Raw genomic sequence first — 14,400 nt, 5'->3', positions numbered from 1 at the left:
ATATTTCAAAAGTATCATCTTATTATTTAATACCTTTAGATGAAATTAATTTGAAATGTTTTTTTATTTCTATATCCAACAATAAAACTATATTAGCTATATTAGCTATATTAGCTATATTATTTATTGCATTCATTATAACACTACATGAATAAAATTATATTTGATTTTTAATTATTTTAAATAAGGTTTTATTACATTTGAAGTGTTTATTGGTTTATACCTCGAATATTAGTAAACTTCGTTTTTGTGTAAGAAATAATCACGTTTTTATTTAAAAACAAACTATTAATTTTTTTGCTTATTAAAAATCATACATATTTTATGTCTATGTATAAATATATAATTTATTTTAAAATTTTAGTTGGTTTCAAATGTAATATTAAAATATTACATAATGAGATATTTTAAATCATAATGAGTATAATAAGTTATAAATTAATTATAAAATGAAAAAAAAAACAATATATAGATATGTCTTACTATGAATTATGTCTAAATAATAGTTATTTATCATGAATATTATTGTTATTACAAATTTGTTACGTATTTATAAATACAATAATTTATAATTATGTAAATTATAATTATATTTGTATTTGTATTGTGTATGTGTATATGCTCTAGATAAATAAACTTTCATTGGAAGCATAATCTGAATCAATGCGCACGCGGGGGTTAAGGGGTTGTACCCCCTCCCGAAATTTTCTCCGATGTCTAGGTTAAAATTTACAAATTTTACAAATTTGAAATATGAAGAGCTAGTATTGAATATCTAGTATCATTGATTATAGAATAGTCTATTCTATTATCAATGCTATTATTTGAGTCAAAATATATAAAGGATTTGCGTAATTTTGTTGATTGTAAAATATATTATATTTTTACCTTGACCCCCCCCCCCGAAAAAAAATCCTGTGTGCGCCACTGAGTTGAATGAATGTGTTTTAACCTTTTGTATCTATTTATAATTTTAATTCTTAACTATTTATGCATTATTAACAATACTACCAAATGCCAAAGTTTAAACTTAGAAGTTCCCAAAAACCTTATAGTTATATAACTAACGTTGAATAGTATTGTTAAGCAAAACATAATTTGGAAAGTTAAATGGAATTTAATTTTTAACATTAAACATGGAAGTCAATTTTGTGATGTATAATAAGAGTTACGAAATACTGCAATATTCGCATGGTAAACTAAACATAGATCGCATTTGATAATATCAAATGCGAGTTATATTGTAACGGCGTATGGCTTAGGTCAAATAACTTGTCATAAAGGGTCTAGGGAAAGTCACTTGTACGTTACTAGGCTTTAAATATTAACCACGCATCACATAATAAAACGTTCATGTGACGTCTCATACACTGTATTTTGCACACTGGGATAATACAGTGAAATTAGTAAATCTGACAACGTTGCATATAATTTCATACGCAATCGTGTTGCCAAAATGGACAAATGTACGCAATCGTGTTCTACCCTTATGGAAACCGATGATAACATTATTAAAAGATGTCATTAATAACGTGATTTAAAATGTCAAATTGAAAAATTACAAATTAATATTAGGTTTAGCTTAATTTGATGGAATATTACATATTTTTAAAGAAGTTACAAAACGATCATAAGCGCACAGGTCTGGCTGAATTAAAACGGTACGTGACTCTCAGAAAAAAAAAGCAAACATTTAAAAAAAAAGTATTAATCATATTCTCAGATAATACGCCATTGCACATCCATCCACTCCAGTCGTGATATGCGTGGTTCGAGTGTGGGTAGATGAATTTTTTTCCGATCATTCATGACCGGTGTCTACTTAGTACCTTTGATTGAATAATAATCAATTATGTAATCAATAGATATAATTCCTATATGATACCGAATTTGTGATTCAGATGCAATAAACACCCGTCTCCTTTGTGTCACAGTGCTGTGTCACTAGTTGTTAGCGGCTTATGCGTACATACATAAAATACAAGAACGATCGACGGTCATGTACAAAGAATAATTGTTTCGACGATACGATAAACTTTTCCAAGTACGTAATTGGAATATTGATATGAATAACGTAAAAAGTATTCTAAAACACATGAAGGTACCAGGCACCGGCATTTTCATATTTAAATAGAGTGAAAATTATTGTTTATTTTTGAAGAGTCAAATATACAAGTACCAGTCTTGTAAAATATTCAAATAAAAATAATATTTTTTGTATTGGAATACTATTTTCAAAGATTTTCGACATGAATACGTATTCTTGATAAATTATTTGTGTTTTTGTACTCCCTAAAACATACTTTTTCCCATACTCGAAAAATAATTTTAAATGAAACACGAATAACTGATAAATTTAGTATACATGTGAATTCATAACTTTTTGTAACATTTTAAGACTTACATAATTATAATATAATTATTTATATAAATACAAACAGTAGCGGACGCAGGGAGGGGTTTTGGGTGTTCTACCCCCCTCTCCCTGGAATGAATGGATGATCAATTTAAAACGTCGTTATCCTACCTTAGGTATCTTAAAAAAAATGAATTGTTCAAAATACGATTAAAATATGCTAGAAAAAAAATGTTTTGTTAAGAAAAGTGAATTTGTAATAATTTGTAATTTTCTAAACGTTCTAAAAGGTATTAGTACTTAAAACTCAAATTTTTGAAATTCCATGATGGCAATACTTCGTAAAAATAATGCGTGTTTGTAAGTCGCTTATTATCAGTAAGTGAAAATAAGTAAATATACGTAATCCATATGATATTATTTACAATGGTACATTATGATTGATGGGTTTCTCTAAATTTTGTGTTGTATGGTCATGTGATAACGATTGACAATAGTCAATCTATAGTCAATAGTCAATTATTTCAAAATAATGGTAATCAGGCCCATATTTAGAGGGAGCACGGGTAGGCACATGTCCGGGAGCGTCAAGTATCAGTTGCGGCAAAATATTTTAGCAAAATTGATTTTAAAAATAATGTACCTAATGAAAAAAAAAATAAAACAATGAAAAAAAGAAAATAGTATGTCTTATTATGTTATAATTTGTTTAATTTGTTAATTAAAAAAAGTATTAAACGATTTTCATTTATAAGTTATATTTTAATATTAAAGAATTTCGATTATGGACGAAATAATATGTGTTATATTATTATTATTTACTTTTTTTAGGGGGGGCTATTAAAATAATATGCCCGGGGGCGCCAAATTTTTAAATACGGTAATTATTCTTTTACCCCCCCCCCCCCCCCCCCCCCCCGAATTTTTTTTCTGCGTCCACCCCTGAATACAAATAAATATTCTACAACTATTCGTACACTGTCAAATACTTTTCAAGCGTCCCAGTATGTATTCCGAACGTGTTATTTTGAAAACTATTCGAATTAGTATTTTAGATACTTTTTTACCAATCTATTTGTATTCCCACGTAATCCTTTACAAATTAAACGTATTCTTCACAAGACTGGCAACGATCGTTGCATTATGAATGAATACAGATATACGTGAAAATCGTGCCAATCCCAAAATAATATTACAATTGGACAAATGATCGATGAAATGATTTTCAATCGAATGATAGAAAAATGAAAATACGTTAATTAAATTAATTTACGTGGAAACACATAAATACCAAATTTCCGTAATAGCGTTCGATTGCTATCGTACGTATCCGTTTCATTTTAACACTGCGCAATAGGTGAAGTGGAAAAATCTGCACTACACGCACACATACATATACAGTCACGATTGATAAAAAATAAGACGTAGGTACTTTTTAATCATTTGTAAAAAACTGCATTAATTGCTATGACGACGCGGTTCGGTCGTGCGAGCGCATGGTGCAAACGAGAAACATGTAAACTGTTCGTACGAGCGCAGCAGCGGGTAACAGAGACGATCGCGTACGCGCGTTGGCGCCAACAGATGGCGTTGACACGAAACCGGCGTACAGCGTTCCGACGTACGCGACACGTCGTGCCTCGAATTCGTGACTTCCGATGGATTCACGCCTAAGCACGGCTTTCCGAAAGGTAGGCTTTGACGCGTGACCGAGTCTTTTGTACGACCGTCGAACGTCTGGCGGCCGTTTACGGTGGTTGACACGGTACCGAATACGGATACGGGCTAGTGTAAACGTACGGAACATTCAAGCATATAAACTTCGTCGGTCGTCTTATTAAGTTGCATCAGTAGTGGTTATAACTTAACCATTACTTATTCATATGATGATGCAACTTTATTAATCCATGTGATTATCAAGTGTTGCGCCATTGGGAACTTCTCCAGAGGGTTCCAATGGAATTCTGATGCCTCTCATGAAACACTACTGATGCCATATTAAGAACTCTAATACGTTTTTTTAACATTATTAAACTTTTCAATTAAAATTTTGTAAAATTATATTTACTGTTGAAGGGAGGATAAAGGTCTTACATACATGAACCGTATTCGGGAAATCAAAATCAACTATTTATTTCTCTCATTCAATATTGCATGAAAAATATTCAAAATTTTAATATATATATATATATATATAATACTCAGTTGATTTTAAATTAAACAAGTAGATTGCCCTTTTTATAAAAAAAAAAAAAAATGAGTTATCAATCATAAACGGGGTTTTGTGCAATACAGTGACATAAACCAAAACTACTCTGTGAACCAGTGGCGTGCCGAATACAGGTCTAAATGAAGCCCAGCATCAAGTTAAAAAGGGGTAGGTGATTGTTGGATATTAATATGTAAATCACATAATTATCGTATATATTTAGGTAAAGAAATATTGATATATGAGTTCTGAATGAAATTAATTTAAATATAGGAGGGTGGGTGGTAAACTAGATATGCAATCGGCATCAAAACAATTTTTATCTCGGCACGCCACTGCTGTGAACCCTCACCCTCGACACTTTTAACCCCCCCTCCCGTAAAACCCCCATTGGTTGATGGTTATTAGTTATTACTTAAAGAGTTAAATTATAAAAAAAATGCGCGTATAATGCATTTGGAGTAATACTATAATGAATCGTTATATTTTTATGTGAACTGAAATATTATAATAGGTAATTCCATTGATTTTTTGATTAAGAAATCTTAGATCATCACACAATTCTGTGTTATCTAAAAGTTTTTTTGCTGTAGTTTTAATATTCAATGATAAATATTTAAAAATTTAAAAGATACTAGTATTCATCTTAAATTACTATAATACTTCTCGGTAAATCGAAAGCACCGCTGGTGTAATGGTATCATGCAAGATTCCCATTCTTGCGATCCGGGTTCGATTCCCGGGCGGTGCAAAATTTTTAGTGTTTTTTTCCTTTTTCGCATGCGCGTTTTGTCCACCATCCACTGTTATTCCGTCACCATTACAATAATTTATATATATATATACTTCAAGCGCCAAAAATTTCAAATGTCTGAAAAACATTTTATTCAATCGGTCTTTTCGATAATGATAATTTTTTGTAGTCTGATAGGTACCGGTTAAAAAAGTTGTTTATTTATACTTTTATTGGAAGATACTACGAAATTGTATATAATAAAAAATCATTTTACTGAATAATTGCTTCACATGACAGAATTTCAAACATTTCATTATTTTTATGTAAATTATTGTTTGTTACAGACAACAAACATATTATATCTATGATCATAATTTCTTTCTATTAATTCAATAATATTTTTGTAATATATGAGATGAAATAAAAACTCATTGTAACTCAAAAGTATTGATAAAATGAGAAACTATTTAAAAGTTACATCTAAAAGTATAAAAGGGAAAAATATGCCCTAAAAAAAAAAAAACACGAAATATGGGTTTATATGCAAAATTAAATGTATTTATTTTATACTATGCTATTTTTGTGATTGTTAAAAACAAATATGCGAATACAACAAGTCCTTTATCTTAGTTATAATTTATAATTATTACTTATGATGTTCTAGTATTTAATATTCTAGTAATCTGTCGACTGTCATTTGATAATAATATTAATGTTTTTTGTATTTTGTTTCGGTTTCGAATACAATCGATTGGAGTTTAGTAAGTATTAGTATTTATTTATTAATTATGTCAAGTCAATATCTCTAAACAGGCGAGGCTAAACGTAAAATTAAATTGGAAGAAGATGTACAGAATAAAAAACTTTGAATTGATTCTTTAATAAGACATCAGGTAAATACTAGGTTATGCGGCAATTGAAACTTTTGTAGCAAGAAAAGCAAGAAAAAAAATCTTTGCTATTTTTAAACGTGTTAACGATAAAATGTCATAAAAACATAAAAGTATAATTTTTTTTTATTTCTTACATAAGGTATTAAATCAATAATTTGTTTTTCATTTTTATGCAAGACTAAAAATGAATTTATATTAATTTAAATAATATTAGTGGTCTTAAGTATTTTTAATGTTTTGATACACTATAATATTGTTATATTATTTTGGTTAGTACTATATTTTATTGTCCTTAATTACCTCCTTAACTTTTTGCATATATTTTTTAGGAAAATTGTTGACCTTAGGGCCTTAAATAAGATTGTGCACTTCATTAAATCAAGCCCTGTATGGTTGGCGCACATATTCCAAAAATGTAATCGCGTACCCGAGTTCCGATTCGAATATTGAACGCTTAGAAATGTAAATGTTCGCAAGTCAACTCAGTTGTTAAAACGAAATGAAAATTGTTGTTTGTTGAACGAGAACGATTCGCACGAATTCGCCATATTCTGTTATTTGTTATCAATAGATTTCGGCTCAGTGGCATACCGTACGTTCCGTCACCGAGCCAATGGCCCCAAGACCAGCGCGGAGTGGGAGAACGTGGTTACAGTAATTTTAATTAAACGTTTTAAACGCACACATTCGCAGTGGTTAGTATTATTATTATTATTGTTATTATTATTTTTTATCTTATCAGAACACACGTCATACGGCTTTTGATAATAGTATTTAAATAATGAATTACATAATATAATGGTATACAAACGTAATAAATCACATAGATAACGGACACAGAATAACAATTAAATAAGATAAAGTTGTAAAAAAAAAAAAACGTTCAAACCGGTCGAACAAAAAAACGGCACTTGAAAAATTAAAAAACGCGTAAGACGAAAGTAAACGGTAGAGGAGGCCTAGGCACGGAAACGTAGTTAAAACGTCATTGAATTCGACATCATCCTTACCGGATGGGAATCGTGTTATTGTTGTTACCTATTGCACTACGATACCTATTGGAAAGCGACGACGACGTTATCATCCCGACGATTCCCCTGCTCCGTCGCCACGGCGTTCCGGTCATTCGGTTCCACATGGTGTTTGAGTGCGCACTTCGCCTAACACGGCCCACGCACGTGCACGGTACCGGCCAGCAAAACCGCGTACACGACGACGGGCGGACGGACGGACGGATGGACAGACAGACGTCGTCGAAACTTGCACGCGAGCACAGTCGTACGGCCACACTAATGCACTACTTATTGGAACGCGTACGTAACGAACATCGCTAATGTGTGCATGCGCTCGGTACGTCTTTTTTTTTTTTATTACTATCGTTATTCAATCAGCGACGTGTAAACGGGAGTACGAACGAGCCGCGGCGACGTGTGTTGTACAAACGAGTTCAGGTGCAATCTCAGCCATACTTGCGGTACGCGGCCAACGTATGGGTCTAAGTCTCGAGGTGCGAGTTGAAGGAGGCCCGTTATCAAAAAAAAAGTTTTTCAAAATAACACTTTTTTCAATAGTACAACGTGTCGATGTAAAAAGGCAAATTTTTTTAAAAAAAAAATACAAGAGACAATTTTCAATTTTGGTTTTAGAAGCCTCTTAGAGATCGAGGCTCCGGTGCATCGCGCTTCTTGCACCCTCGCTAAATGCGGCACCGGTACGAATGTACCTGTCTTGAACGGAGACATTTTATACGGTTTTGCGCCACGAAACCGCCTTACGACGATTATCCCCGTGTATTACTTACACTGGCAGAATCGGCCGAAAACCAGTCGGAAAGAAAAACAATTTTACCCCTTGGTCGTCCTCCGCACGCGATCCCGTTGCGTCCTTTTTGTTTATCTTCTCCTCCGTGACGATCCTTGTTTCGATCTATTCATATTTGCTATCCGATTGTTGTTCGCACGTCGCAACGGAAAGATGTAGAATATGTACGTCATTCGAACGCGCGCGCGCACACGCCAAGTATATGCGACTGACGAGCATTATAATATCGTCGTCAAGAAAGGAATATGAAAGGATTTGTGGTAGCGACAACTGATAATGACCAATTTTGTCCGGACGATGGATCGTGAAGACTAGAGTGCACGAAAATAACGATGGGTTAAATAGAATATTTAACAAGGGTTAAATATTCAATTTCATACCATCAGATTTCCAACAATTGCGGTCCCGAATTTAATGTAATCATCATCACATCTACATTGTGCACATCCTGCATAATACGTATTAGTGTACATTCGTCGAAATCGGTCAAACGAATGCAACTTACAAGATGTACCGCCCTGTCGATCATACACTACTGTGTAATGCAATAATAGTATATTTCTGAACCTCGATAGATCGAATAAGACATATACTGCTTGTACACAGCACTTGACATGTAATCTAACAATACTTCCGACGACGACGTGATAACATAGTATAATTGATTCCACTTAATATACTTTTGTACACGCGATACTAGGTTTTTTTTTTACTAAAAATGATAGCGGTGCAGAATTTGGTAGCTTACTGTTCCACGGTGCTTAAAGGTTATTCTGTGGAAAATCGATGAACATTTTCTCCGAAGTACGCTATTGGGCAGTGTTGGGACTTATCTAGATAAATGAACTAGATATATTTTTGTCATCTTTTATCTTATCTAGATAAATAACGCTAAGTTATCTAATAACTTATTTAAGATAAAATTTTTATTTATCTAGATTATTGAATGTATGCTTGTCAAGATTAGAGTTATTTTTATTCTTGTACGGAGACGAATCCAACAAATCAGAGATCATCAAAATCGGTCCAGTCGTCCTTGAATTATAAATTCTGTAAATAACCTGACTTTATTTTATACATAAAGATTTTATATTCATAATTATAATTCGTGCAATGTTAATAAGTAATTATTATACGTCCATGTTACCGGCCCCCCCACCACGAAAAATTTAAAAAAAATGTATTCAAATATTTTGTACGTAATTTGTATGAATTTATACGACAGTTTTCAAAATTTGTACGACGTTGTTATTTGATTTATATCAAAAATACTGATGAGGGGTCAGAGACATATGTCTCCAGCCCCCTAACATAAATAAATTAGTATTCTTTTTTTGAATTTAGGAAACCTTAAGAACCCAATTTGTATAAATTTGTACGACCATTTCCGAAATTTTTATGCCACCCCCTCTCCTGTAATATGCGAAAAACCCTTTTTCCCATGACCCCGTCCCCTCCCAAATTTGAAATCTAAACTTTTTCTTCCACAAACCTTTTACACATAATTTTTATAAATTTGTATGACCATTTCCGGAATTTTTACGGAAACCTTTCTTCTATAGTATGCGAAAATACCTTTTACCTGTGCCTTCCGTTCCTCCAAATTTTAAACTTAAACTTTTTCTTCCACAAACCTTTAGCACATAATTTGTATGAATTATATAATAGAAGGACATAAAATGTTAAGGTACATTATTAGAACATTTAATTGTAATTTAGACTATATATTGCATGTACCAATGATAATTTTTTTTTTTTCATAAATATTATGTAAAATTCTTTTAAAGTAATAATAACAAAAGTAATGAAACCGATAACGAAAAAATATTTGAAATTAATTTTATTTAAGTTCCCTGTATTATGAAATTCATACAAATTATGTGTAAAAGGTTTGTGGAAGAAAAAGATTAAGTTTAAAATTTGAGGGAACGGATGACACAGGTAAAAGGTATTTTCGCATACTATAGAAGAAGAATTGCCGTAAAAATTCCGGAAATGGTCATACAAATTCTTACAAATTGGGTTCTTGAGTTTTACTAAATTCAAAAAAAAAAAATACTAATTTATTTATGTTAGGGGGCTGGAGACATATGTCTCTGACCCCTCTTCAGTATTTTTGACGGAAGTCAAATAATAACGTCGTACAAATTCTGAAAACTGTCATATAAATTCATACAAATCGCGTACAGAATATTTGAATAAATTTTTTTTAAATTTTTCGTGGTGGGGGGCCGGTGACATGGACGTAATTATTATTTCTTGTTATGACATTTTTTTGTATTTTCATGTCGGGAAAATATTTTTGATATTTTTAAACTTATTTTCTTATTTTCCATGGAAGTTCTAAATATAGTAGGTATTTGATTTTAGTATACATGTAACTCATACGCTGAATAGTCATTATTTCACTTTTGGAACCCGTAAAGACGTAACTACTTATAGAATAATGAAAATCATCAAATTAATATTATATGGAAAACAATATTGCTAGCTTAAAATAATTTTTTATGTATTCTGTATTCATCCTGATACTTACAGAGCAATTTTCATTTTTTTTTTTTTTTTTTTGTGAAATATTTTAGTGATTAACTATCATTAAATATTGTACATTATATATATATATACTGATTAATGGTACACTAAATTACTACAATAAACATTAAACACCTAGGTAACTATTGATAATAATGATCATAATTGAGTCTTCATAGATATTATTAGAATATGTAATATTGACCAAAAAATAAAATTTATTGAAAATATCTTTTTTTTTTATCTAGATAAAAATGAAATTATCTTTTATCTTTAGATAAATTTTGCATTATCTATTTCCAACATTGCTATTGGGAAGTTTCCGTTAGCGGATGTCACATTTTATTGTTATCAAACCAAAATTATTGCACCGATATGCGAATCAAAATAATAAAAAACACAGTATGAACATATCGCGCTATGTATTTGTTGTTTAACGAAAATTTGGGAAACCCTGAATTCATAGTTGACACCGCAGACGATCATAATTTATGCATTTGACGAATATGTGGTAATTTAAATGTCCATTAGCCTACTACATTTGTACTGATCTATACAGTTTAATAATATGTTATCACGCGATCGTGGAATAATTGTTAGCAAAGCGAATTCGCGACCCTCATTACAATATTGTACATAGTTTCCTAACTTTCTTTGGCGATCCAGCCGTTTGTGCATTAATACCGTTACAACAATCAGAAATTTATTACAATGAGCGAAACTGATTATTTTTCCTATGAACGGCCATAAAGGCGTAATACAGATCCGAATCAACTGTGCATAGCGTGTTCGTGTTGATTGGAAATCATTGTGAATAATATATATATATTATTACATGATATGTATACGAACACAGTATTGCTACAATGGTTTTTAGTTTATTAAATCAATCAAGGTTATCGCCTATTCAAAGCAATTAATTATGCTTTTATGTTATCTGTACAATAATACTTATTCTAGGAAAGTTGTGAACGAATTGTGTAAAAATATTATATTATTTTTCTCGTATCTCCATTCTTATACATCAGCGGTTCTTAACCTTTTATAGATCACAGACCCCTGATGAAAGATTTTTAGAAATTGCGAACCCCTTTCTAATTTATTTTTGGAATATTTTTTTTTTTTAAAAACATCTCATGTTATTAAAACCAAAATTATAATAATTATTTTATATAATTAAATTAATAGACAAAACAAAACATACATATTTATAATTATTTTTATTTCACTTAATTTTTCAGTTAACTTAAATTTAATTATTTTAGTTTTAATTTATTTTTTTAATATATAATGTAATTTGTATTAGCTTAATGCAACAGTTGAGACATAAGTTTTCTAACATCGTATAATGATAAAATCTATCTACAGTAGAACCTGTTTAAGACGCTCTCCAAAGGATCAGTTACAAATAGTATCTTAAGCGGGAAATCGTATTACGTGGGAACAAAAAATTTTATTATATTTTACAATACATCCATGTTATATACATATAAATTATATTTTTTACTTTGCAGAGTGAATTATTACATTTATATTACCTATTTCAAAAAAACCTCTATCTTTCATTGTTTCAAAGTTTTGATGTTTTTTGAATACAGGAAGTTTTCAATTTTATTAAGATGATGAACGTTTCGTCAGCGTTGTCAAAAGATGCATTTAAACTTCTTAGCTCATTAACATGATCAAGTGCATTTGTTACTATTTGTTATTATTCGTTATCGTTATTATTAGTGAGGTATTTCTTTAAATTTTATACAATGTATATGTATATACAATATATTTTTATATTAACATCATTGATAGGACGAGAGTATTACTCGGGAACATAGGGCGTATTATCCAGAGTTAATTACATGTTAAATGTTGTCAAAAGGGACTTGTAAAAATGAGCGTATTAGCCGGGAAATCGTCTTAAGCGAGAGCGTCTTAAACAGGTTCTACTGTATTATAAAATAAAAAATATATGAAAAAAATTAATAATATTAATCCAAAAATATTATAATAATGCACTCGTGTCATGTATTGATGTATGTTATGTATTAGGGCTGCTGCGGACCCCTAGAGGACCGCGGACCATAGGTTAAGAACCGCTGCTATATGTCAATGTTTACTTAACAATTACAAATCCAATTGGAAAGTAATTAAAAGTACATTTTTATAGATTTACGTTTCGCATTCGATAATGTTTCGTTTCATGCAATATTGTACGATTTAAATTCAGTGCGCTTTGATTTATGTGATAATTATTTCGCAAATGTCAAGTGATGAACGAAAATATTCCGTCATGACATAGTTATTTTGTTTTTTATTTAAATTGAATTCATAAAACGTATAACACACGCGATACATTTAATCAAATCGAACGAGTATAATTTATTGTTCACCATGCTGCATGCTGAATAGCGTGATTAAGTACGGATAGTAAAAATTGTTTGAAAGTAGTGTGGTTGAAGGTTGGTGACAAAATTATTGTTGGTCGGCTTATTTATACGCACTCGTATATCATACACATGTCACATAGCATTATATCAATATGTATACCATAATATTATGCCGTGAATAAGTGAAATATTGAATGAAACAATTTATATATACATAAAATAAACGGAATACTTAAAAATGCGTGTATTTTTGATGGAGAGATCTTCAAATTGATAAATATGTTCTTGATAGTACAAATAAAACGCAATGACTTAAGCAATGTGTTTTTTTTCGAAAAATAAAACAAAAATGCATAACTGCTGTCTACATCAACCATACTTTGCAATCCTGTGACATATTGTTTCGAGATCGTAATGATATTATCTTATGCAGCAAAAAATCAAATTTAGACGTTTTAAATCGGGTACCGACAACCTGTGGTCCGCAGAACTTTTTCTGCGACCCTACATGTACTATCGTGTTTAACGTTTGAATTTAAAGTTTTAATAAATAAAATCTTATCGTGACAATTATATTTTTACCAATAAAAGCTATAAGCTCATATTGTTTTCAAGTTCTCATAAAATATACGAACAAGCGACGAACATGTGGATGCGATTTTAAGATTATCAACATCCAATGTGAAAACAGATACAAATGAATTAACGGTAAAAATTCAACTTCAAAAATCACATTAGAAACAAAATATTTGTATCACACTCAAAAATTCATTTATAATTATTTTTTAAATTGTTCCAACTAATTAATTTTATTCAAAATTAGTTAATTATGTGAACCTCGTAAAGTTAAATTTATCACACGATTGTCGCTATCCATAAGTATATTATTATTATATGTTAAAATTGTATTTTTAATAAAGTTTATTTTAACGTTATAGCCTGCATAAGTAAAAAGGTTACCGATCACTGTTTCAAATGAAAAACACATGAACAATAAACGTTACTTTAACTAAGGCGTAGTGTTTATTTCATAAGGATGACAGGGGGTATTACGTTCTTCCCTTCATCAGAAGAATATATATAGAATATATTTATTTATTAATTATTTACCCCTATGGCAAACCGCATATCAAATACTCTTCCGAAAATTTACGATAACCCCCCGTGATAGAAGGTCTGAAATAAACACTTGGTAAGGTGCAGCACCACGTATACATTGTAGTATAAGTTACACCTTGTCAGTGTACCTGGATAGCGAATTTAAAGGCGGGTCCATTCGTGTCAGTCAAAATGACCATTACGACTGATTTATTGATTCATTGATGATCCTTCTTACTGAACAAATCGCTGCCACGGTTCAACGAAAAACCTAAACATTCCTAACCAACGGTAACCGATCGATAGCGAAAATAATAAAAATTGATATGAAAACGTGTTCTACGTGTTTCAGTCGGCTTTCACGACGCAGTACT

General features: G+C 30.9%; 1 protein-coding gene and 1 non-coding gene across 4 annotated transcripts in view; one reads left to right on the top strand and one right to left on the bottom strand.

Annotated features, from left to right (window-relative positions):
- Positions 1–14,400, bottom strand: part of LOC112685542 (NAD kinase-like) — a 97,434-nt gene that overhangs the window by 39,176 nt on the left and 43,858 nt on the right. Inside the window, exon 1 of one of the 3 annotated variants that reach the window (XM_025557464.1) lies at positions 7,250–7,474. The exons of the other annotated variants lie outside the window; for them this stretch is intronic. Coding sequence (XP_025413249.1) covers positions 7,250–7,332 — 83 coding nt within the window. The 5' untranslated portion in view covers positions 7,333–7,474. Of the gene's footprint in view, positions 1–7,249; positions 7,475–14,400 lie in introns of those variants that run through there. 3 annotated transcript variants of the gene reach the window in all.
- On the top strand, positions 5,246–5,316 carry Trnag-ccc. The gene has a single exon. It is a non-coding gene; the product is annotated as a tRNA-Gly (tRNA).

Source organism: Sipha flava, unplaced genomic scaffold (genome assembly GCF_003268045.1).
Source record: "Sipha flava isolate LNK unplaced genomic scaffold, YSA_version1 281_pilon_pilon, whole genome shotgun sequence".
NCBI lineage: Eukaryota > Metazoa > Arthropoda > Insecta > Hemiptera > Aphididae > Sipha > Sipha flava.
This window is presented reverse-complemented; position numbering and strand designations above follow the sequence as displayed.